Source organism: Pelodiscus sinensis, chromosome 11 (assembly GCF_049634645.1).
Source record: "Pelodiscus sinensis isolate JC-2024 chromosome 11, ASM4963464v1, whole genome shotgun sequence".
NCBI lineage: Eukaryota > Metazoa > Chordata > Testudines > Trionychidae > Pelodiscus > Pelodiscus sinensis.
Window position 1 is genome coordinate 38,128,809 of NC_134721.1, and position 26,872 is coordinate 38,155,680.

The window sequence follows — 26,872 nt, forward strand, 5'->3', positions numbered from 1 at the left end:
ACATTATTTTCCATCATATTGACGTTTTCACTGAGATGATCAATGATTGTGTTTGGGTCTTTTTCTTGATTAACCACAGTTAATTTAGCAGATATCAATGTGTGAGAGTGGTGGGTTTATCAAACACCAAAAATCAATTGATTAATAATGGCAGCATTTCCTGAATAATGGATTTGATGAATCTTTCAACTGGGCTCCAATGTTTCATTCCACTGTGCATTACTTTGCACACACCAGTACAGAATTTAATCTATTAAACCATTCATCTCGTTTTACTGGGCTCTTTTGAAGTACCCTTACTTCTGACTAACTAGACTGGGCCCGGGCAAAACATGGCCCGTGGGCTGGATCCGGCCTGCCAAGCCACAAGATCCAGACCGTGAAGACAATGGGGAGTCCCAGGAAGGCTCCCCCGCTTGCCCTGCATGCCACTCAGAAATGTGGCTGTGGGGTGCTTTCTCTTTGGGTGTGTCTAGACTACATGGCTCCGTCGATGGAGCCATTTAAATTCGTTTATTTGGCATAGTCAAAGAAGCGGGGATTTAAATAATCCCTGCTTCATTAAAATAAACATGGCCGCCACGTTGTGCCAATGATCAGCTGATCCAGCACAGCGGGGCAGTCTAGATGCAGCGCAGTCGACAATGGTTAAATGGCAAATCAATATCAAAAGATGAGGTAATAGCTAGGGATGTAAAATCCTGTTTAATCAGTTAAGCCTTAAGTTAAAAAAATCAACTGGGATGGGGGAACTGCTCCAGCCTGGTTTGGGCAGCCCCCCTGCATGGGGTTGCCATCAGCCCCATCCTCCAAGGGGCTACTGTCTCTGTGCGGGGCTGCCAGTGTCCACCCAAACCGACAGCATGGTGAGTTAGTGGGGCTGGAGCAGCCCTCCATCTGCAGTAGGCTGCAAACAAGGAGCTGCTCTTGGGTGTTGGTTAATCATTACTGTTATATATCACCCAGTAAGGGTGAGGTTTACCGGGTAATCGGTTACCAACTCACATCCCTAGTAATAGTGCACTCTAAGCTACTGGCTATCCAAAGTTACTGACTGTCATATTGCAAATCACTTCTTACTACTCAGTTAGACAATGTTCCCTTCCAAACATCCAGTGCGGATTCTGCTCCTTCCTTCACATGGGAACATAGTGGGGGTAAAGGCTTTTGGGTTTTAGCTATTCCAAAAAGGCTCTCCACTGGATTACAAATTAGCAGGATGCAAAGATCTGAGATATGTATATCCTTTCATTTTGTGTGACTGTCGCCCCACGCCCATCTATGTAAGTTCTTTAGAACTATGGGGGGGTGGGATAATGAATGGAGAATTAAAAACTGTCATTACTTTTCTCTTGGGTCTATTTTTGCACAATACCTTCTAGGAAATGAGGGGGAAGGAACAGTGATAGCGGCTCTGTAGGGAGTGGAAGTCAGTTCATTGTATTACTACTCTTGCTCCTTTTCCAATCTAGAATATCAGTTTGAGAAGTTTGGAGAGAAGCATCAACTGCCAACGTGATGCGTCATACACCTTGCAGGCTTGTGATAACCCCATTAATTGCTTGTATCATGAATTTGCGGCTAGGATGCAGAAGTCAGCACCACTTGCTTTCTTTGTTTTGTTGTATGATTTTTGATGTCATCACATTGTGTTGCTGTACAGCATAATTATCATCTCACACTGGACATAAATTATTCTCTTGCCCCCAGGTACATCTAATCCTACATGTAAACAAGATCAGACAGAATCAGCTAGTATATATGTGGTTAATCTGGAAAAACAAAACTAGTGTCCACACTACAATTGTGTTATTTCGATAAAAAGTCAAACTAACAGAGGACTTTTTCTGACAGTGATAAGCCTCATTCTACAAGGAATAAGGCTTTTTCTGAAAAAAGTTTTTTTTGGAAAAAGGTGTGTGTGGACGCAGAAGAGGGAGGTCTGTCGAAAAAGAGGCCTCCAGGAAATAACACAGGTGACCTGGAGGCCACTCCATCCACACTCATTACAACTCTATAGTTCCTGTCTCCTGGCAGCTCTTAAAGCCGTAGACACGCAGGACAGGCTTTGTGGCAGGAAGCCGGACCTGGGAGCTGCAACTGCCACACATCGGGGCACAATGTCCTAGCCACAAGCCTCACTCCTGCCCCTACTACAATGAACTGCCCCACATTCTGGGAGGTGGTGCAGCCCCTCCCCCCCACACACCCTCCGGTGGTGGACTCAGGGTTGGAGATACCTGTCATCACCTGGCCGGGGGTCCCAACTCAGCAGGAGGAGGACGAGGAGGAGGAGCTAGAGAAAGAGGAAGAGATGGCGAGCACCATCATCATCTCCCTGGAGCCAGTACCTCAAGGCCTGGATGTCTCCCAGACATCCTCCGAGGATGAGTGCTCCTCAGGTGAGTGCTCTTAGTTTTTCACACCCAAAGGGTGGGGGTGGCGGGTGCTAAGGGGCTGTGGTTCAATTGTCACTCACCCTTCTCAGCCTGGCCTTCACACTGCAATCCATGCACATGGAAGCACATGCAGGGCCAGTCTGCACCATGCAGCCCCAGCAGGCAGCCCTGGAGCACCCCTGGGCTCCTGCTCACAGGCTCAGGTGAGGCCACATACACGTCTGATCTCCAGGGGAAAGCCCTCCCACCACCAGCCACTGCTGGAAGGAGGCTGGGGACAAGGACAAATGCACACCCACACACAGCCTCTGGAGTGCCGCACACGGGGACAGCACTGCCAGCTGCAGGTGTGTGCAGCCCTGAGTTCTCAGCCCCCTCCTGCCCCCCCATATCCAGGTTCTAAGCCCCCATCCTCTCTCCCCATATCCAGGTTCTCAGCCCTCCTCCTCCTCCCCAGTCACTTCTATCACAAAAAAAAAACAAAGACTTTTTTTTAAACACAAAGCTGTTGTTTTAATTGACTGTACAGGGAAGGGGGGAAGGAGGGGTTGTTGTGGAGAAGGGAGAGAGGGGCAAGGCACAGGGCCCTAGTGGGGAGGCCCTGGGGAGAGTTACTGGCATCCTTCAGAAAAACTCTCCCTCCGGGCCTCCTAGATGCGCATCCTCACCTGATGGGCCTGGTGGATGGCAGCTGTGCATGGCTGCTCGAAGGGCTGTCTCTCAGAGCTGGCCTCTGCCCTCCACCCCAGAAGGAGGGCCTCCCTCTTCCGCTCCACAATTTTGTGGAGAACACAACAGGTGGAGACTACCTGGGGGATGTTGTGCTCCCCATATCAAGGTGGGATAGGAGGCACCTGAACCGCACCTTCAAGCTCCCAACGGTGCATTCAACCTGAAATGGGCCCTGCTTGGGTCCAGGTGGCTGGTGTACAGCTTCATCAGCCACGGCATGAGAAGGTAGACCACGTATTCCCATGATGCACAGTGGCATCTCAACATCCCTGCCCCTGATGTTGAGTTCGGGGAAGAGTGAGCCAGCCTCCAGCTTTTGGTAGAGGCTGGAGTTTCTGAACACATGGGCGTCATGCATCCTCCCCGGCCAGCCAACAAAATGTCACTGAACCATCCACGATGGTCAACCAGGGCCTTTAGGACCATGGAAGAATATCCCTTGTGGTTGATATACTGGACAGCATGGTGTTCTGTGGTCTGGATGGGGATGTGGGTTCCATCTATCACCCCCCCATCCCGCAGTTGGGGAGCCCAGAGTAGCAAATCCAGCCATGATAGGATCCAGGTCTTCCAGGAGGATGACCCTGCACAGCAGGACAGTGTTTATGGCCCTCAACACCTGCAGAAGGAGACAAAGACACAAAACAGAGAATCAAAGAGGGTGTCTGAGCCTTTGGGAGGTCCCCTCTTTCCCCCATTTCTCCCCCCACAAACATCCTAGGAGGTACCCCCTATGAAGACCGCCCCCTGCAGTGTTATGTGAGGGGTGAACTGCAGAACCCCCCAAGGGATGAGGCTCCCCCCACCTCAGTCTGCCTGCCACACCACAAGCCCCCCTTTTCCCAGAGTCCCCCTTTCCAGTACTCCCCCCTCCAGGGACTGAATCCCAAGAGTGCCTTACCTCCATGAGGAGGGCCCCGACAGTGGACTTTCCCACACCAAACTGATCGCCCACAGGTGTGATGAGCTTCCAGACAGCAATGGTAACCTGGTTCTCCAGGGGGATGGTGGCCACATCTGCATGTCATGTTAATGGAAAACAGGGGCATGCCAGGCACACAGCTCCATGAACATCTCCTTCCTCATCCTGAAGTCGTGGAGGTACTGCTGGTCATCCCAACGCTCCATCACCAACCGATCTGACCAATCAGAACTGGTGTCCAGCCTCCAGAAGCGTCTCTCTACTGTTGGGTGCGGTTGCAAGGGCTTTGTTCCCGCACACAGGCAGAGGTTCTCCATGATGAGCTCTGAGTCAAGCTCATGCAAGGCCATGAAGGCAGCCTGAAAAAACTGCTGCAGAAACCGTAGCATGGCAGTGTTGGTCCATTGCACGCCCAGAGGCAGCTCCAGCTCTATGGGAAGGAGTGCTGTGGTGTCCAAAAATTGGGGAACCAGAGCACACAGTGGAAATGCTTTGCTGTCCCTCGGAGAGGTAGGCAAGCAAGCAGGAAGGGGGTCCCTTTAAGCATGTGTCTCAGATAGCCTTAGATAAAAACACCTGGAAGCAACTGCTGACTTAATGCCCTGCCTGAACTGGTTCCAGGTAGTCTTAAATGTGAGATAGCATCCAATCAGGGTGGACACTATCTTTCGAAATAGCACATGGCTATTTCATTGCAGTTTTTGCGTGTGGATGCTCTCTTTCAAAATAAGCTTTTCCGGAAGATCTCTTCCAGAAAAGCTTATTCCAAAAGAAGCTTGCAGTCTAGACACAGCCATAGAAACAGCAGAATCAAGGTCCTGGTCATTTCATTCCTCCTGCAAACTTTAAGAGCAATTGTTGCCCAGCAGTCCCATTTCTGAGCTTTAGAAAGCTGACTGAGTCTTCTCCTTCCCACAGATACTTAAGGGGGGTTTCTCCACAGCCTTAGGAGGCTCAACAAGGTCCCTATCAGTAGTTTCCCAATTTCCCCATCAAACCACTGATCTGGGTAGTCACAGGGAAGCTTGCAATCTTATTGAGCTCTGTCGGTGATAGATGATCTCATTTTAATTAGCAGTGATGAACAAGTTTCCTAAGGTTTGCAGTCAGTCATTGTTGCTTCTCCAGATTTCATAACAAATACTTGGACAAATCAAAATGCATTTTAAAATAATATAATGTAAAGTGTCTTGTTGGCACCACTTTCATGTATTGATTTTTGCTTGGTTGTGTTTTCCCCTTGTCTCTGTTTTCATCTTTTAATATAGATGGCAAAAACAGGATACTACATTTTCAAATTCAAAACCTTTTAATATAAAGTCAACTTGCCTACCTACACTGTTCTGAATTTAAAAACTAAACACACACATCCACAAAATAGTGAACAGTTATTTAGGTTCAGTTGCTAACTACTGAAAAATAGAAACATGACTGGAATTCATAGACAAAGATTCTTAACCTGCTACAATTACAAAAAACATTCAATTGCAATCATTATTCAAGTATCTCACTATAAATCCAACCAAGGAAAAAACATATTTTTATTTTGAATGTCCACTGAGAACTGAATTGGTGTGCCACAGCTAGCTTTTTGTAATTTGTTGATTTGCAGCTACCATACAACAGCACTTCCTGTAAGCGTGTTACATTATATTATTAGACAGTCTAATATTTGCTACTGAGAGCACATCATATTTCTTGAAATGCTCATGTACACATGTCGGCTGCCTCTAGATTGGAATGATTTTTCGGAAATGCTTTTAATGGAAAAGTTTTCCGTTAAAAGCATTTTCGGAACAGAGCGTCTAGATTGGCACGGACGCTTTTCCGCAAAAGCACTTTTTGCGGAAAAGTGTCTGTGCCAATCTAGATGCGCTTTTCCGCAAAAAAGCCCCGTTCCCCATTTTCACGATCGGGGCTTTTTTGTGGAAAACAAATCTGAGCTGTCTACACTGGCCCTTTTGCGCAAAAGCTTTGCACAAAAGGGACTTTTGCCTGAACGGGAGCAGAATAGTATTTCTGCAAGAAGCACTGATTTCTTACTATTCCGTTTTCAGTTTTTCCAGAAAAGGCTGCTTTTCCGGAAAAGCCCTTTTTCCAGAAAAGCCCTTTTTCTGGAAAAGCGTCTGTGGCCAATGTAGATGTGCTTTTCCGGAAAAGAGCCTCGATCGCCATTTTCGCAATCTGGGCTTTTTTCTGGAAAAGACTACTGGGCTGTCTACACTGGCCCTTTTCTGGAAGGGCTCGTCTACATTGGCCCCTTTTCCGGAAGGGGCATGCCAATTTTTCAGATCATAATAGGGAAATCCGCGGGGGATTTAAATATCCCCCGCGGCATTTAAATAAAAATGTCCGCCGCTTTTTTCCGGCTTTTAGAAAAGCCGGAAAAGAGCGTCTACACTGGCCCCGATCCGGCCCGATCCTCCGGAAAAGCGCTTTTTTCCGGAGGATCGGGCCGGATCGGGGCCAGTGTAGACGCTCTTTTCCAGCTTTTCTAAAAGCCGGAAAAAAGCGGCGGACATTTTTATTTAAATGCCGCGGGGGATATTTAAATCCCCCGCGGATTTCCCTATTACGATCTGAAAAATTGGCATGCCCCTTCCGGAAAAGGGGCCAATGTAGACGTAGCCGAACAGTGTTCAGGAATAAGGACTTATGTCTGAGCGGGAGCAAAATAGTTTTTCCGGAATAGCGGCTGATTTTGTACAGTAGAGCGTCGTTGCTTTTCCGGAAATTCAAGGGCCAGTGTAGACAGCTCGCAGCTTATTCCGGAAAAGCGGCTGATTTTCCGGAATAAGTGGCCCAGTGTAGACACAGCCTTACTGTTCTGCAAACTCTGGCTCTGATCCAGCAAAGCATTTAAGCAGTTGCTTAACTTTATCAGGGCCAGAGTGCTCAGAACCTTGAAAAACTGAGCCATTAATGTAATATTGGCCCCTCGGGGTAACATACGTTTGCCTTAACTGTACTTGCTGTGCATTACGTATATTATAACAATTAAATATATCATGGCAGGGAGAATGAAATAGTCTTTATGGTTCTGTCTCTAAGGTATTTGTCAACCAATGGAAAAATGGGTTGGGGAAAATAGTTTAATTTGAATACAATTATCATATATATAGTAGCCCAGTGTCTGTGACTCTGTAAGGGTGTAATGCTTGGTGTTGCCTCTGGGCGGTGCTGTTTCCTCTGTAGTGTCCTGTGCCTCCTGCCGTGGCACTCGGCTGAGTTCTGTGCTGCTCGGCTGGGCCACGCAGAGGAGCAAGCGTCCATTTGGGCTCCCCCGCGGCCGCCCGGCTGAGCGGCGCAGAAGTCAGACGAGCGCCACGGTGGGAAGGGAAGGGGGGCGGGGCAGTGACGTGCATGTCCAGGGGGCGGAGCCTGGCCGGGTACGTCACCGCCCCGTCTCTCTTTGCCTCCCGCCATGGCGCTTGGCTGACTTCTGCGCCACTCAGCCGGGCCGCTGCGGGGAAGCCCAAATGGCCCCTTGCTCCCCCGCAGCGGCCTAGCTGAGTGATGCAGAACTCAGCCGAGTGCCATGGCAGGAGGCGAAGGGGGGCGGGACAGTGACGTACACGGCCAGGCCCCACCCCCTCAACGTGTACGTCACCGCCCCGCTCCCGTTCCCCTCCCGCCATGGTGCTTGGCTGACTTTTGCACCGCTCAGCCACCACGGGGGAGCTCAAACGACCACTTGCTCCGCTTGCTCCCCTGCGGTGGCCCAGCTGATCGATGCAGAACTCAGCCGAGCACCACAGCGGGAGGCTAAGGGGGGCGGGGTGTTGACATGCGGCATGATAGTGGCTCCAGGCCCCGCCTCCGGCCGTGAACGTCACCGCCCCGCCCCCCTTCACCTCCCAGCAGTGGCACTAAGTTGACTTCTGCACCGCTCAGTCGGGCTGCCGCACGGGAGCAAGTGGCATGACTGACCATTTGGGCTCTATGCTCCCCATGAACCATGTGGAGCACGGAGCCCAAATGGCTGTTTGGGCTCTGCAGTCCCCCGAATGAGAGGCAGGAGGCAGAGTAGAAGAGAAAGAGAGATGGAGAGAGAGGCAGGAGGCAGAGGAGAGCTGAGAGAGAGAGGGGGGGAGGCAGGAGGAGAAGGAGAGAGAAAGAGAGAGATGGAGCGAGAGACCGGAGGCTCAGGAGAGAAGACCAACGTGGAGGAGAGACCTGAAAATCCCGTCTTATGATGGGCTAATTGGCTAGTTTTTAAAATGTGCAGAGAATTTCTCATGCCAATGCTTTACAGAAAATGCCATCTTGTTGAAACATCATACAGTTTATTGCCGTCAGAATTTCATGTCTGTTTACCTTAATATGCACCCTACCATGATTTCTGTAAGACACTGAATCTACTTATATCACAAATATGATGAACAATGATGAGAAATATTATTTACATTCTCCATACTGTTTATGATGCACATAATTATAAGGAACAGATTCTATCACACAAAAAGTGATTAAGATTGAACTGTAAATGATCATCCAAAATAAAAGCTATTCCAAACCCTAAATTAGTATCTATCCATTCTTTTAATACTGTAATTAGACTACCAGGCCAGGTATTACTAAAGTATTAGCATGCTAAGAAATGGGGTCAAGAAGCTGCACTAGGTTAAAGTCAAAACTGATATAAAAATATTTTCAAGTAAACAAATGCAGTTTTTTAAACAATTTATGCTGAAGGGCACATACTGGCACAAGAGTGTTTCTCTTTTCAATCATAACCTCTGTCAAAAGGATGCTAAGAATAGTGCTTAGTTAGAAGATGACACTCAAGTGCTACACATTGAGTTTGAGCTAGATTCCTGACCCCAGTAATATTTCCTTAAAGCTAATAGAGACTATGAATGCTTATGAGAGTGCCACTTGGAACAGCAATATGTAAAATACATTTTATAATAGTGCTCAGATTCAAATTTATGTTAAAACATGTAAAGGGGAATTTGACATGAAAACTTTAAGAAAAGGGAAGTACATTTAAAAACTTTTGAAACAGGACCTACGTCAAAAGTATACTTATCACCATTTTTAATTGTCAAATAAATATCAGAATTCCTACTCGTTCCTCTCCTATTCTTAGTTCAGCATTAGGAATAGATGTGAATTACTAGTGACACACAATATTGCTGTGGCATCTTGTATAAGCTACTGTATAGTATATGGAGTAGAAGATCACACAGGATAATCACATGCACATACAACATCTGTGCAGTTCATAAGAGGAAGAGGAAAGCGTATATAGTCAGGAGAGCAATCCATCAAACAAAACAAGCTAGGTGTTCTTGACGTACCATTGACTAAGCTGGCATTTGCATTATCAGTGGCATTTGCACCTGCTGCACCATCTGTAGCTGAAGGAGGGTGGGAGGAGGGATGGGAAGAATCTACTGAGTAATAATGGATAAAAAGAATAAATGATAATAATATATGAATAAATTTACATGACACAAACAATAACATATATGGAATAATGTGGCTTTGTTTTCTCCAAAAACAATTTGTTTTAAATTAAGCAACATAACGTCTAAAAATGAATGTTATTACAAAGATGTTACCAAAGTCAGGAAAAAAAACTCATACATGAAATATTTTTTAAAAAGAAATATGAAAGACATTTAACACAGTTAAAAGAGTTGGTGAGAACTATCTATACATAGTACTATGTATTACTATACCACTGCTCCTTTATGCAGATATTTTATTTTCTTTATTTATAAAAAAAGTTGATTTTAAATTGGCTAAAATATAATTGGGTTGAATAAATGCATTTATAAACCTCTTCAGTATTTTCCAAAATGTACAATATATTGTTACTTACTCAACTAGTATGCACTACACATAGGTCCAAAAGGTATGCTACAATAAGCTATTTAATATGGTTCACTGATTTAAAATATATTCTATTTTAAAAGTTCCCTAAAAGCTTTGTTCATTATTGCTAATGTTCATTTGCACTAGTATTGAGGGAACAATTCATAATGAATAACTGAATGAATTTTGCTTTGTTTTTTGTTGGCTAATTGTTCACAACAGAAAACAACTTTTTCACATTTACTCCTTTTTGAAACTCATGAAATTCTTTAGTGACTAAAGTTTGGATCACAACTGATAATTTCACACTTTGCATGTTAGTTATTGAATGTAATGTGAATAGCAGTGTTACAGATGGACCCAGTGCAAAATAAACAGAACAAAATGCAGACTTTGAAATTCATTGTGCAGTACATACATACACATTTCAAACTGCATATTTGATTGCAGTGCTCATAATTCATTTAATATTGATGATTTATAGTTATGTTCTCTGCAGTTGGATACTTACATTAACTAGCACAGCATTTAAACTGCACATTTAAAAATTCAATATACAATAATTTATTTTTCAGAAATAATTGAGCTTCCAAACTTATGATTTGCGGCACTAGTAATGCTTGAGAACTCAAAAGTTTATTGAAAATAAGCATGAAAGATCAGAAATGAAGTTAGCTGAAATCAACTTTTGAATCTGAACTGAATATTCAAGGATAATTTTTCCAACCCTGATTTATTTCAGCCCTGATTTGCACCACAATCTGTCAGATGGCAGCAGCTAAAAGCTTCACACTTCTAACTAATGTGGTAGTTTTCTTACTCTACCTGGAAGCTGACGTCCATCCTCCTGTTTCAAACCTGTATGATGATTTTTACAAAATGTTAATGAAGGATAAAGGCACACATGTAGAGAAAACTGACATGTAAACACACAACAGCTAAGATTTTAGAAGACTGCAGTTTTATATAAAAGGAATATATATTTTCAAGGAATAAGGCCCTGATCCTTGCATGTAGCTCCATGCAAGCAGACTTCTGCATCCACACAATGGTGCTTGCAGAATAAGAGCCTGAATTTTGAAAGCATTTGGTTAGTGTTGTAATAGTAGGGTTCCAATTAGAGTCAATGTGTACTATATGAAATTCTTGTGCATTTCTCTGAAAAACCCTATCCCTCAGTGTTTCTTTAGAATCACCGTTTGTTCTATTAATCTGCTGTGGAAGATTTACTACATTTTCTTTAAAGACTACAAACAATAAAGCTATAAACCAATACACAGACACTGAGCAAGAAGAAATACAGAGGGAGTCCAAAGCAGACATTCATTGCAGACAAGTTATGTTAGCTCTAAACAAGCATTGCAGTTTTAACATCCTGCTCACTCTGTTTTCAATTAGAGCAAAAGTGGGCATGGCATAATATAGTTTACCTTGGGAAAATGCAAAGCTTTCTCTTTAATGCTCCTAGCATTAGGATGATTATTATGACTAGTGGTTACTGTGTATGTTTGTGTGGAGATCATGTGGTACAAAGAACAGGCTTTCCTGTAGAAATCTGGAGATGAGCGCAATCACTTAAGCCTTCACAACAGTCCCTTCTGCCACTCTCCATAAAATGTTAGCAGGTGGGCATTAGTAAATGGGGAATTTTCTTGTCCCCAGCTTCAAATATAAAAATATGTAATGCAGGAGAAAGATAAATAATATCCCAAAGGAACATGTAGGTCTAGTAAGGTGAAGTTATAATTGCTTTTTTTAATGTTATGTTTTCATAACCTTTAAACACAACTGCATACTTGAGGAGGATAGTTAAAATAACCCTTTTATAGTCAGGCCAGTAATGCAGCAACCATAGTAGAACAGAAGACTATGCATACATAAATCCGGACAAAAAGACATTAATCCAATTTTCTGCTTGTTGTGTTGCCCATAAGCTTAGTAAGTTCTTCTAACTTTATCCTACAATAAGGTCAAGATGTCCAGAGACTTCTTGATATGACTGCCTGGTAACAGAAGTTGAATTGTAAACCACATTTAACTCTTGCTGTCTCTTAGACTGGTTTTCTTCCAATATTCCTAACCTTACCCATCAATTTTAGGAAGTAGAAAGGTGTCTAAGAATTCCTTGAACAAATTAGTCCATAACAAGAGCTACAAAGACAGGCATTCACCATTTACATCAGCATAAAGGCACAATTTTCCTCATATCATGTTTAAAACTTAAATAAGAGTGCTGTTTTTATGTCTGACTTATGAAGACTAATATGAATGTAGATGTAAATGGGCAAAATTTAGGTGGGTGCAGAAATATGTGCAAAAGTAAAATGTGATGGGAATATATACCCTGATCTTTTCATTCATTTCATCACACACTGAAATCTGCAACTTAAAATGAAACAACTTTTAATCATGACTTACATATCAGTAATATATAGTTCTTGCAGTATTCACTCACATATGTAATTTCAAAAATATACATGAAGACAGTACTTTAGATACTTCTAGTGCTTTGCCAATAAAGAATAATTTGGGAGCACCAAGATGTGATATGAGGGTGTTACCTTTCTTATCTTTCTTTTCCTCCTCTTCTCCACCAGCTCCTAATAGAGTAAAGATGATGCCTGTCTGAGAATTGACTCCCACGGCAGTTACAAGCATGCGCCCAGAGCCTTCCATGACATGGGTACCTGAAAAATGACAGGATACAAGAGAAATTAACATTTTTGCCGATACTTCATACAAATGTTTCCTGAATGCTTCCTTTTTAAAGACAATTAGCAAGGTACATGGTAGATCGGATTCTGACCTCAATTACACTGGTTTAAATTCAAAGTGACTCAAGTTATGCCACATGCCAGTGAAACAAGCCCAACCACTATATAGACAATAAAAGGTGCTTAATTACAAGTATCAGGGTACCTGTGTATCAATTAAGCACATGATTTTTTTTCTACTATCAATTTGAAATTGCTGCAATTTTTAAAGATCAAAGCACTTTAAGATATTTACACTTCCCTCCAAGCCAATTATTGTATTTCACACAAAATAAAGGGGGAGATGGAGCACATTGGAAATGCAGCAAAAGTTAAACACAAGCCAACATCAGAAGCACAAGCAAATGTAATGGAAAAATCTCATCTCTTTCAGTCACAGTAATCTTGGTTGTTACTTATATTTTCAGATAAGCATGATTTTGAAGTTGATCACACTTGTTTGAGGTTACAGGATCTTTTGAAAAAGCCTTCCCTTTTCGAAAGAACCGCATCTAGACTGTGGTTTTACTTTCAAAATAGCACTTATGCAAATGAAGCATAATTAAAATCCCAGCTTCATTTGCAATTTTGAAGTGCCTAATTTACATCCCTCTGTCTTTCAGCCTATGTATTCTGGATTCTCTATTCATGTCTATGGCATCAGAGCACTGTCTACACTCTGTAAGTTTAATTCGAGACTGTGTGATTTTCTTTGCTTGTCAAATTCTAATTGCTTTGTCAAGGGTTAATTTTTGGTTTCCCAACTGTATCAGAGATGCAGACTCATAAAATTGCAAAGATGAGCTCTTCAGCTTTAGATCAGCCCCAAGTTCTTCTGTGGTTACACCTTCTGTTTGTATTTCTCTTTAAAGTAATTTCTCCAGTGTTTTTATTCTACATACAGAGCAGCACACCTCACATTTCTGTAATATAGTTTCACAGTTAGTGAATGCCTGAATGAACTGAAAACTGTTAAACACAAAGTCTTCCAAACCAGTCATTATCGGTAACAAGGCTACCTTCTGACACTGCCTTTCTGCTGGCACTAAGAACATAAGAACGGCCATACTAGGTCAGACCAACTAGCCGATAGTGGCCAATACCAGATGCCCCAGAGGGCAGGAACACAACAAGGTAACTCTCATGTGATCCCTCCCCCATCACTCATTTCCAGACAAAACTCATTGTTTTGCAGCTACAGAGTGAAACACTCTTTAAAACTAACCTTCTCCAATGTGATCACTGAAGTTCAAAGTGGTGGTTCCTTATCCTGTTGTCTAGAAGAACACGGGTATTGCCCCTTTCCGGGCACTCCCAAATACAAGTGGGTAGGGGGGCAAAGATGGAGTGTGGAGAAGCAGAAAGGACCCAGAACAAGTCTGGGGGAATAAAGAAGGGGGTTACTATCCATCCTGCCGATCAGGAGGAGGTGATTTTTATATCTTCTGTAGTCCTGGTGAAACTCTTATTCACCTGGATTACACTGATGTCCTCCTCTCCCATTGCTGGAGCTGTAAAAGGACTCACTCCTCTTATAATCTGCTAGGTATCTCCCACTAGTTGCTCTTTTCACTGGAAAGGAATTTTCCCCTCACCACTACATCAGCTGAGGCCAGATGGGTTTGTTCCCCCCACCTTCCCTATAGCAGGTCTGGGACTCAGTGGGGTGGGATAGTGTGTTAGGTTGTAATGTCACAACTTAATTAAATTTGAGGACAGATATCCAATGCACTTAACAGTTTTGGAAGGGATACACTGATTGGATAAAATAGACTGGGAAAGGAATTGAAAGAAAACATCCTTCTAAAGAATTTGAGAACTAGGGATTGTGGCTTGTGTATCTGATACCCTCCTTTGCATGGGGGGAGGGTGGTTGGATCCCAGCAATGAAATGGCTGTCACCAGGTTGGGGATAACAGAGACATAACTAAGGAAATGATGATGACCCGCATTGTACAATTGCTAGTTAATCCCTGTTATTTAAAGTGAATAAAGTTGCAATCTAAAAACACCACATCCCTTGACACCTGTCTGGACAACTGTCTTCCATATTTCCAGAGATATTCAGCAATGGTGGGGAGTTTTTTACTACTGAATTCTGCCACTCAGGGTATCTTCTTGGTTCCTCCTTATTTTTGATACCAAAAGGTGATTGCAGTGTGTAAGGAGTTACCAAGAGATCTCTCTAGTTGTGGGTCTGGTTTCAACTGGCAGTGTATAACAAAAACTTCGTTCACACTGCCCCTCGCAGACTCTCTCTGGGAAACCCAGTCCTGAAAGGCACAGTTCCCAATGACACATTATTAACACTGCTCTATATCTAAATTCCCATTGATGCCGGATCTATAGTTTGAGAATTACCCAAGGCAAGATTTTCTACTAAGCAGAGAGGTGCCTACAACCACAGTAGTATGCCATTAGGAAAGCTCCCCAGTAAGTTCCATGGAACCTCCCACAGCAACTGGCTGCTGGCCAATTGCAGTTTGACTCAATTGGGCTGGGCAGTCCCAGATTTCATGTATCAGAAGGGAAATATTTTTTATTTTGCCACAGAGAATCCTGCTTGGTTTTCACAGATGCTGATCTGAAACTTCCATGAAAATATTTTTCTTCTTTTTTCCCACCAAATTTCTGAATGGAGCCCTAAGTCATAGTTCATTTTTATTCATTCTTTTCAAAGCATAGAAAATGTATGTCAAACCCATGCCATTACAAAATAAAAATGTTGCAAAACATTTTCTTGAGAACATAATTCTGTCCATCAGATGAAATAGCAACAGAAATAAACAGATTAATCATTTCTCTGTTCATCCAGATTCATTACTAGGAATAAAGAAGCCACTTTCAGCAGAATACTGTAAGTAATACTCCTGGACTTGTTTAATGTAGCATACCTGCAGCTGACAGAAATACTTTTGTAGGTTCAGTTAATATTCCCGTTCATGTCTAACCCTCCCCAATCACCAGTTATTAATTCTTATTATTATTACAAACAAGCTATCTTCTTCCATAGTCTCTACTTAAATCCCAAAAGGTCCTGAACTTGTTTTCCAAGCCTTTGTTTCCTCCCACCAATTTATGGTATTGACATAAACCCACCACCACAAGCCAAATCTTTCTCTCCCGTGTTGTGAAAATGAAAATAGAACCATGAACTAATGCTAGTGGAGTGAAACAGTATGTAGATTCTTAGGCATTAAAAACTGAATAGAACTTAGAAAGAATGAAAAATACTGTCGAGTGGCTGTTTGAGACAAAAGTAGGGACAGATTTTGGAAAGTTGATACCTTTAGTTTCATAAGTTACGTGACAGTGCTCGGATAACCAGAGTTGCTATATAGTCTCTATATATTAATGTGGTGTTCTGTAATCACTACAATTAATTTGTGCCACCAACATATCTTTGATTCGTTTGGCAAATACTGTACAGTGGGAAGTTCTGTCAACAGCTTGCTGAGGCTGATTTGAGCATAAATATCTCATCAGAGCCCTAAGACTGTTCCAGTAGACATAATACCAATTAAAATGCATTGACAGACATGTTAAAAAAGAATTTCTTAGTGCACTGAAGATTGCTCATCTTTGGAAATGCTGTTTGTCTTCAATACAATTTGATTCCCTCTAGGATATTTTGCTCTCTTTTGGGTTGCTTTCAGCCCCATTCTAACTATTATTTTTTCTGAAATCCACCTTTGGTATGCTTAGGACTGGTACAACAAGACAATTATTGGTACTTGGTCAATAACAGCAATGGTCAAATGTGTTGAATCTTGAGTACCTTTACCAAAGCCCTGTTTGAACTGGAAAACCAAGCAAAGTTACCTCTCTGATCTTTTACTTGGCTGTGCCATCACCATCCTATATCAGCTTCACAAATACTGAATACATCTGCAGCTTGCCTCCCAAGCACCTCTCCACTGCTCCATCTTCTTCTCAACCAGTCTTGGAGTCTCAGGACGATTTCACTCCTGTCTCCTCCTTCCCAAATATCAAGTCGCTTCCAAATCTAAGTGGCTCTGTTTCTGCACATCTCAAATCTGACCTTTCTTCTTTAACTCTATGGTTAAAATCTCCGTCTTTATTATCTGAAAACATCCTCTAACCCAGGGCTACTCAACACATGGCCTATGGGCTGCATGTGGCCTGCAGCCTATTCGTTTGCGGCTCGCAGTGCAGTTTGGGTTTGTTGCAACTTGGGTTGATATGTGTTTTAGCAGTTAAATTCCTGGACTGTTGTGAAGCCAAAACAAAAAATATACTGGTTTTCTGTTGATAAGCATTTTAGTAGTTTAATTCCTGGACTGCTATTGCTCATTAAAAGTGCTGTCATATGGGTGGAGATCAGGTACATATTGCATTTTATTAATATCAGCAGAATTGACTTAAATGGGGCCTGTGTATTGTGTAGTATTGCCTTAATCTTTGTATTCATGCCCATCAGTGTGAAAAGCTATTTACATATATTTGCATATATATTTGCATATATATTTGTAACCACACTTAAGTTTTGGCTCTTGGCATGTGCTGTGAGTATCACTGTGGTCCCCAGGGATTCCAAAATTGAGTAGCCCTGCTCTAAAGAAATATTGCTTTCCTCAGCCCACTCAAAGCTATGCAACCACTTCCTGGTCCACCACTAGAACTGTGCCATTTCCTTATTTCAGATCTCTCCATTAGATTCCTCTCAATTTCCACATCAGATTTAGACTTCTCATCCTCACCTTAAAGGGAACTAGAAAGTTCCCCTTCCTCTCCTCTACCTGAGACAACAGGAGCGAGAGCACAGTTCAGTGACCTTTTCCCTCCCAGAAAACATATCCTCACTATAGTTTTCAATCTTCCCCTTTTCCCTTTCCATTTCAACAATGAACACAATTCTGAACCCAGTTCTTTCCCACAAAAACATGACATTTATTGGTGCTGTATCCAGTGGCACTTGCAACGTACTAGGCATTGGTCATAGGATAATTTGGGATGAATGGAATACCAGATGAGGCACACATGAAGAAGAGAGCTCTGGCCTTTATTGGAAAGAAAAACCTTTTGGATTTCTCTCTGCTTCTGAAACCCAGGTTCCAGGAAGCAGAAGGTTCTTCTTATGCACAGGAACAAAGTAACAAAGTCCCTTCAATGTAGTCTTCCTTCTATCCCCTTTCCCAAGAAAATTTTCCCCTCCCAGTGGATGAGCCTTCCTGGCAGTGTTCTATATTCTTTCTTTAGACGCTCGGGATGGTGTTCCTACAGAACAGGACCTCTAGTTGATGAGGTCTATTTTCTTTCCAAGTCATAGTTATTCTGTCCACAACAGAGGAGGAGTGGTGGGGAGGGGGTGCCCTATCCCCCAGTTCAAAGGGTAAAATTTTAAAAGATAAGCACTTTTCATTCTGTATCTCTATGCACTGATTTAGCTTCACTCCATGAAAAAGACAGGGTCACAGCTAATGCTGATCTCTTTCTCTACCAGTCAGTGAGGGTATGTCTACACTACCCCACTAGTTCGAACTAGGGGGGTAATGTATGCATACCGAACTTGCTAATGAAGCCCAGGATTTGAATTTCCCGGGCTTCATTAGCATAAAGCCGGCTCCGCCATTTTTAAAAGCCGGCTAGTGCGAACCCCGTGCCACGTGTAGCCGCGCGGCACGGGGTTTGCACTAGCCGGCTTTTAAAAATGGCGGAGCCGGCTTTATGCTAATGAAGCCCGGGAAATTCAAATCCCGGGCTTCATTAGCAAGTTCGGTATGCATATATTACCCCGCTAGTTCGAACTAGCGGGGTAGTGTAGACATACCCTTAGAGAGTAAGAGGAATCCAGCTCTAGTTTTCGCCAGTGAAAATGGGAAGTTGAACAAAATTATCTGAATATTTTAAGTGAAAGTGAAATAATGACACTGAAGCTGGCATAATTTGGGAGGGGAAATCATCAAACAGGAGCTGTGTCAGAGGGAAAGAATAAGAAATACCAATCAATGACAACAGAGCTATTGAGGTTCATTCTTTGATATGATGGGTGAAAATGAAATGGACATAAAAATATGAACAGATGGATAACCTGTGACTCAGCCCAGATTAACATATTTTACATTCAAAATTGGCTACAGTAAGCAGTGTCGTTATCACTACTGCTGGGCTCAGAGTCTAAGTTAATCTAAATGAGCCTAAAATGCTATTTTTTCCATTATTGGCTTCAGCTTACTTTGCAGGGCATGGTTTTCCCTTACACCTGTAAAAGTCACACAAAAGAAAAACTCTTGTACATATAAATGTAAGCGGGGAAATGGTCCCGCTATTGTGGGGAACTTTCCTGGCTTCTATACCACCCCGGTGAAATGGACCAGCGAAGGATCTGAGTCCCCACTCCCACTTCCTTTACCCCACGGCTCCCCTGATCCTGAGGGCTCCCCCTCCACTCTCCTGAGTAGCAGAGCCCTTGAAACCCCAACAAGGCTGGGCCCAGGTTTCCTGGGGCTTAATCCCCGACCTTGTAGTCACTAGGGGCAGGAGTTAGGGTGTCCCCACTCCGAGGTGCTCTCGTCACACTGCAGGCCTTCTTGGCCCAGTGATCACTTCATAAAGTTCAAAGCAAATACAATTTATTAAACATCAACTGTTTAAAGAGAAAAGAATAAGAAAAAAATGAGAATGGTTAAAGGAGAACACACAGCCCTGCTCTGTAGCACAGGGACATCAAAACAGCAGCCTGCAGAGTGTAAGGACAGTCCACAGTCTCTTCTTGGAGGCCCCTTAGAGGCCTTGGATGTACTGCAGGGGGGGGGGGCTGCAGGCTGGACACGCTTGCTCTGGCAGTGACCACACAGCCTCAAGCTCTAAGTGGCCAGACCCCTCTCCCAGTCCAGAGCCTCTCCCCACACTTTGCAGTTCCCAGTTGCTCACCACATCTAGCTACAGGGTGCTGCTTGGCCAGTCTCTAGCTTCTTGCGTTGCTTCTCTGTCCCTTTTGGCTCTCTGAGCACTGCCAGTCTGCTGCAAAAACCGTCCCTCAGCACACAGCTTGCACTGCTTGGGCTGTCTCTCAGCTCCCTGTTTTTGCAGGACTTCTTCTGCACACAGCTTGCACTCTTTGGGCTGTCTCTCAGCTCTCTGTTTGCTCAGAGAGAGCCAGAACAATCCCAGCTCACAGGGAGGACGGGGCCTGGCCTCTCCCCTTCCTCACTGGCCTGTCCAACCTGTCAATCAGGCTCAGCTGGAGTGTTGGCTGCTTTCCATTGTCTCTGGGGTCTGTCAGTCTCATGAACCCTTCCCCTTCTGAAAGTGGGAGCTGGCAAACCAAAAAACTCCCACAGAGTTTTAGTAAGGGGTAACAGTCCCCTTACATAAAGAAAGGATCAAACTATCCATAAACTATGCAGGAGTAGCTCAGAAATAAAGGAGGATCGCTACACCCTTTGCTTCTGTAACCTCGTCTTTCCTCCCTAGGTTACTCAGGAGCAGGCCACGCTCACCTGTGTGCCTGGGCGTCTGATTGTTTTAATATAAAAGGAGATCCTGAGTACCCCAGTGGTGATGTTGTTTAGTTGGGGATTCCCTGTCCACTCTCTTGCTGTTGTCCTTTCCTTCTAAAGGAATACACAATGGCGGTGTTCCGTACACACTTAATGGTGGGCCTTGGGAGCCTCCAGGAATAAAATTATTCCAGTAATAATCTGGAGCTAACTCCGAAACAACAATTATAAATAATATACATCTAATTGAGTAAATTAGAATTAACACACCTTTACTTAACAACTTAAAGAAACGGGATTTAACAGATTAAAAGTGAATACAATCAATTAACAAAATACACAGAAATAAAGCGACAAAGAGTCCTGTGGCACCTTATAGACTAACATGTATTGGAGCATAAGCTTTCGTGGCCGATGTATATGGACAAACTGGACAGTCCCTAAGTAAAAGAATAAATGGACACAAATCAGATATTAGGAATTGCAATGTACAAAAACCTGTAGGAGAACACTTCAATCTCCCTGGACACACAGTAGCAGATTTAAAGGTAGCCATCCTGCAGCAAAAAAACTTCAAGACCAGACTTCAAAGAGAAACTGCTGAGCTACAGTTCATCTGCAAATTTGACATCATCAGTTTAGGATTAAACTAAGACTGTGAATGGCTAGCCACCTACAAAAGCAGTATCTCCTCTCTTGGTGTTCACACTTCATATTTTTGTTAGTCTCGAAGGGTGTGTCTAGACTACAGGGTTTTGTCGACAAAAATGGACTTTTGTAGATAAAACTATACCTGCGTCTATACTACCGCCGAGTTCTGTCAACATAACATTGACAGAACTTGGCAGTTTTGTCAACGACTGTAAACCTCATTCTACGAGGAATAACGCCTTTTGTCGACAGTTCTGTCGACAGAAGGTGTTATTGCATCTACACTGTTCTTTGCGTCTACACTGTCATGTCGACAAAGTGGCTTGTTTTGTTGACAGAACTTCTGTTGACAAAAGCCTGTAGTCTAGACTTACCCTATGATGTCACAGGACTACTCACTGGGTTTTTTTTTAAAGTTTCTTTTTAAAGGTAATCCATTGTACAAATCCAATAAGTCCTTTTAGAACTCTATGGGTATGTCTAGACCACATGGCTCTGTCGCCAAAGCCATGTAGATTAGTTTACTTGACATACCCAAATGAAGCGGCGATTTAAATAATTGCCACTTCATTTAAATTAAAATGGCTGCTGCGCTGAGCCGACCAGCTGTTTGTCGGCTCAGCGGGCTAGTCTGGACTCTCTGTGGTCGACATCAAAGGCATTTGTCGACCACCCTGGTAAACCTCATCCCACGAGGCATAACGGGGCAGTCGACAAATGCCTTTGATGTCGACCGTGGAGCGTCCAGACTAGCGCGCTGAGCCGACAAAAAGCTTATCGGCTCAGCGCGGCAGCCATTTTAATTTAAATGAAGCAGCAATTATTTAAATCACCGCTTCATTTGGGTATGTCTAGTAAACTAATCTACATGGCTCTGGTGACAGAGCCATGTAGTCTAGACAAACCCTATTAGAGCAGCTTGAATAAACAGGGCATAAACATGTACTTCATATTTTAAAGCAGCGTTTCCCAAAATATGGGCCATGGTACTGGGCTGCGGGAAGAAATACCGGGCCTCACCGTGGCTACCGGGAGGGGAGTGGGGCGGGGAACTGGCCGCCGGGAAGCAGGGTTGAGGGCAGCGGGGCTGTCCAGTGGATATCGGGGGGGGTGCAGGCGACTGGCGGAAGCAGAGTTGGGGGCAGCGGGGCTGTCCAGTGGATATCGGGGGGGGTGCAGGCGACTGGTGGAAGCAGAGTTGGGGGCAGCGGGGCTGTCCAGTGGATACCGGGGGGGGTGCAGGCGACTGGCGGAAGCAGAGTTGGGGGCAGCAGGGCTGTCCAGTGGAGATTGGGGGGGGAGGGATGGAAGCAGGGCTGGATGGGGAGCGGAGGGGCTGGATGAGGGAGATCGGGAGTAGAAGCAGGGGTACAAAACTGGACACCTGGCAACCCTAGCCCTCCTTGCACCCTCCCTCCTAGCCAGATACCCTACCCCAATCTGTTCCTGCTCCCGCCTCCTGGAGTGCCCATGCGGCACTGGGTCCCCCAAGCACCGGCCCAGGCTGGGCAGAGGATGCAGCTGGGTGAAACACTCTTTTTTTTTATATTATATTTTTGGGCTGCAAAAAACAGTACTGAAAAAAATGGGTTCCAACTAAAATAAAAAGATTGGGAAACCCTGGTCTAGCCAGCTTTCTATCCATCTCACAGTCCATTTATCCAATCCATATTCCCTTAACTTGCTGGCAAGAATATTGTGGGTGAGCATATCAAAAGCTTTGCTAAGGCTGGCACTGGGGGCTTTGGGAGGACCAGAAACAACTTATTTGAATATGCATCATTTGTTTAATGAATATGCAAATATGCAAATGAATGTTACCAGTCTTTCAAAAGCTCGTGAATGGATTTACTGGTCCCCGCGTCAAAAAGTTTGGGAACCCCTGTTTTAGAGAGTTTGTTTGTTCAAGAACTCCTAAATGGTAAGAGTGAGGACCACAAAGTTTGGTATTCAGCTTTCTCATCATAATTTAAAACAAGGTAAGTATTTGATTGTGCCAAGACAATGGGATTTACCTGGACTAAGACTGTTTCTCATAAAACACAAAGGAAGGAGTTTACTAGCAGACATAGTTGTATGGCAGAATGACCACAGGGAGGTGGGTGCACCGTAAGAAGAGTGGCCAGCTGGTTGCAGGGCTCTGAATGTTACCAGCCACTGTGCATTGGTAAGGTTCCCATGCTGCTGGGCAGCATGGCTTTTCTTTGCTCCAGTCACCCCCAGGAACCTGGTACCTAAGCAGTGCGGCCCCTGCCACCCCACCATGCCCCAGGAAGCTGCTGGCTGGGCAGCACATCCTCCACTTGACCCAGCTATCCCTAAGGATCGGCCAATCTCCTGCACCCCTCACCTTACCCTGAGTCCCCCAATTCCCTACCCTAATTCCTGCACCCCCAGATCCCTGCTCCGAGACCCTCTTCAAAACCCCTCCCCCAACCCTGAGTCCTGTACTCTCCACATTCCCAGCCCTCTGTCTGGAATCCCTCCTTGATAACCCAACACTGGCAGGGACTATGATAGTAGTATATGTTAAAGCCTTCACTGAACTAACCTTTTAGTCAGAGAGTTACTGGCTAACACGTCAATGTGATTCTGTGTGTAGTTTTTCAAAGGTAACACAGTAGGGACTTAGTTTTACCCAAGACTGTGAAGCATTAGCCCTCTTCCAAAAAAAAAATTCTCTTACAATGACTATTAGAAATAGAACGGACTACTTTCAATTCATCAGTACTGAAATAGTGTTGGCAAGCAGAACTGGTTGGAACATTTCTAGCAAAACATTAAAACTGAAATATTTTTGGAGACATATTGATTTCAGTGAAGGTATTGCCGAGAAGGTTTCTGAAGTCCTGGGGGTATTATCAGGTCACTTCCACAGCTAGGTTTTTATTTAGGAGTCTAACAATTAAAACAGAATGGAATGCCATTGTGCTACTGTGCTTCTGCATTACCACTGATGCCAATTTTACTAAAGCTTAATTATTCAGTAAATGTTTAGAGAAGTCATGGTAGGGGTGTAGTTAAACAAGAATCAACCTGAAACTTCATGCAAAACAGAATCTTTTCTGAAGTTCAAAAATGTTTACACTTTTAAAAAATGTGTTCTAAATTCATGCAGTTGTTTTTTATTGGAAAATAAAGGTTATTCTTTATAGATCACGGTCTCAGAAACCTTGCAAGAAAGCCGTATTCATAAGTTTTCATGCTTAGTTTCACAGACTTAAGAGGATCATAAATATCCTTACTTCTAGTTACCAGTCTGAACTAAATCTTGCCAAAGCTTTTAGATTTACCCTTTATGGCATTCTAGGAAGTCTGGATACTATTTTTAAAAGTGAATGTAAAGCTTAAAGGGATATTTTTGCATAGGTTCGGTAAATTGCCTCTAACTAGTAACTTTTGAAGAGCTCTTAAATATCTACAGCTAGACAAAAGCGCTCATTCTTCTTTTACTTCACACTAGTATCAATAAGTTTTGATTAATATAAATCAATTTGAGAAAAGATTCTGATTCTAAAGCTTTATTAGCTTTATAAGCATGTACTTGGAACTATGGAAAGACATTTTTTGGACAATAGTGTAACTATTAATATATGAAAGAGCATCCAGAATACAATATCAGAGAATGAAATTTGTTAAATATGAAGAAATTGGCATGAAGAAGCAAGTGAAAAATTACATCCCATTTTTACAGCTCAAAGTAACTCCAAAATTGTGGAGGACACATATTCCCCATTTGTAAATCAAGATAAGTAGGTTTGCCCCTTCCCTACAACTACTAAGATATAAGGGTAGTTGATGTTAACAAACAAATATTTATCAAAAATCCTTTTGTAGAAGAAAAAGAACTTTCTGTCGAAATCATCTACTTGTAATTTCAGTATAACCAAAATCATGTGGGGCTTTTAAGGTTGCACGCTTTGCTCTGACCGTTTCTACTTTGCAAGAACCCCAGAATGGAATATTTACTGGCAGGGAATTGAGACAAAATCTGAGTTGTTTTTCTTGAGGCAGTTAGTGACCTGATTTCTTAATCCAGCTTTATTTTTTATTTTCAGTAACTTAGAAAAAATCATACCCAGAAAATTTGTTTTCTTTGCTCTTCAATAAACTGACTTCTTTGTTTTGTACCCTTTTTGTTTGCCTTGATACAAATGTGCAAAAAGGGAGACACTAAATTCAGATAGAACAATGTTGAGTTGTTACCAATTCAATCATTACTTACATAAAATTAGAATTAGATTAATTCTGCTCTTCTATGCAACTGTTCCATATTTGTAACTAACTGCAAACACTGGGACAAGATAAGTGACACTGAGTCTTAAAATAAGTACAGAAAATTAGCAGCTACTTATCACACAGTACATCAGAACATTAATGTGTATAACCGTGAGTCTCAGAGGAGTAGCTGTGTTAGTTTGTAACTTAAAAAAAACCCTAAAAAACAACAATGGTCCTGTAGTGCCTTAGGGCATATCTACATTGCAGGGCTAAAATCGAGTTAAGCTACGCAACTTGAGCTATGTCGAGGAGGAAACGTAGGGTAGTGGTGGTTGGAGACTCTCTTCTGAGGGGAACGGAGGCACCCATCTGTCGCCCTGACAGTTTATCTCGAGAGGTATGCTGTCTGCCAGGGGCCCGTATCCGAGATGTTACGGAGGCATTGTCGAGGATTATTCGGCCCTCTGACTACTACCCCATGCTACTTATCCACGTGGGCACAAATGATACTGCCAGGTGTGACACTGAGTGGATCAAGTGTGACTACAGGGCCTTGGGAGTACGGGTGAAGGAGTTTGGAGCGCAGGTGGTATTCTCTTCTATCCTTCCTGTCAAAGGTAGGGGCCCGGGCAGAGAGAGATGCGTCCTGGAGGTGAATGCCTGGCTGCGACGATGGTGTCACCAGGAGGGATTCGGCTTCCTTGATCACGGGGTGCTCTTCCAGGAAGGACTGCTTGGTGGAGATGGAGTTCACCTTTCCAGGAGTGGGAAGGCCTTGTTTGGACACAGACTGGCTAACCTTGTGAGGAGGGCTTTAAACTAGGTTCGACGGGGGCAGGTTAGCAAAGCCCACAGGTAAGTGCTGAATGTGCGGGACTGGGAGATGGGTTGGAAATGCGGGGGACTACGGCCTATAATGGCAAGGAGAAAGGAGGGTCAGGACACAACAGGGAGGCAAGATCAAATCAGTATCTTAGATGCCTATATACAAATGCGAGAAGTATGGGTAATAAGCAGGAAGAACTGGAATTGCTAACCAATAAATACAACTATGATATCATTGGTATTACAGAAACCTGGTGGGATGGGACGCATGATTGGAATGTTGGTATGGAAGGGTACGGCTTGCTCAGGAAGGACAGACAGGGAAAAAAGGGAGGAGGGGTTGCCTTGTATATTAAAATGTACACACTTGGACTGAAGTGGAGATGAACGTAGGAGATAGCTGTGTAGAGAGTCTCTGGGTTAAGCTAAAAGGGGTAAAAAACAAGGGTGATATCATGCTAGGAGTCTACTACAGGCCACCTAGCCAGGTGGAAGAGGTGGATGAGGCCTTTTTTAAACAATTAACAAAACTATCCAAAGCCCAAGATTTGGTGGTGATGGGGGACTTCAACTATCCAGACATATGTTGGGAAACTAACACAGCGAGGCACAGGCTATCCAATAAGTTTCTGGACTGCATTGGAGACAACTTTCTGTTTCAGAAGGTTGAAAAAGCTACCAGAGGAGAAGCTGTTCTGGATTTGGTTTTAACAAATAGGGAGGAACTAGTTGAGAACTTGAAAGTGGAAGACAGTATAGGGGACAGTGATCACGAAATAATAGAGTTCATGATCTTAAGGAAAGGTAGAAGGGAGACCAGCACAATTGAGGTAATGGATTTCAGGAAGGCAGATTTTGATAAGCTCAGAGAACTTGTAGGTAAGGTCCCATGGGAAGCAAGACTGAAGGGAAAAACAACTGAGGAGAGTTGGAAGTATTTCAAAGGGACGTTGTTAAGGGCCCAAAAGCAAACAATTCTGCTGTGTAGGAAAGATAGAAAATATGGCAAAAGACCAGCTTGGCTTAACAAGGAGATCTTGCATGATCTCAAAATAAAAAAGGAGTCATATAAAAAATGGAAAC

General features: G+C 43.4%; 1 protein-coding gene across 17 annotated transcripts in view; it reads right to left on the reverse strand.

Moving 5' to 3' along the window:
* LOC102448489 (plasma membrane calcium-transporting ATPase 2) overlaps positions 1–26,872 on the reverse strand; it is an 858,088-nt gene that overhangs the window by 192,115 nt on the left and 639,101 nt on the right. For 12 of the 17 annotated variants that reach the window (XR_012906525.1, XR_012906526.1, XM_075939331.1 and 9 more), the window contains 3 exons: positions 12,438–12,563; positions 10,702–10,734; positions 9,357–9,452 (listed from right to left, as the gene is read on the reverse strand). Coding sequence is in view for 15 of the 17 variants with exons in the window: in XM_075939331.1 (XP_075795446.1) it covers positions 9,357–9,452; positions 10,702–10,734; positions 12,438–12,563 (255 nt within the window). In the remaining 2 variants the exon portion in view is untranslated. The remainder of the gene's footprint in view (positions 1–9,356; positions 9,453–10,701; positions 10,735–12,437; positions 12,564–26,872) is intronic. The other 5 variants (XM_075939334.1, XM_075939337.1, XM_025185527.2 and 2 more) reach the window with 3 other exon arrangements.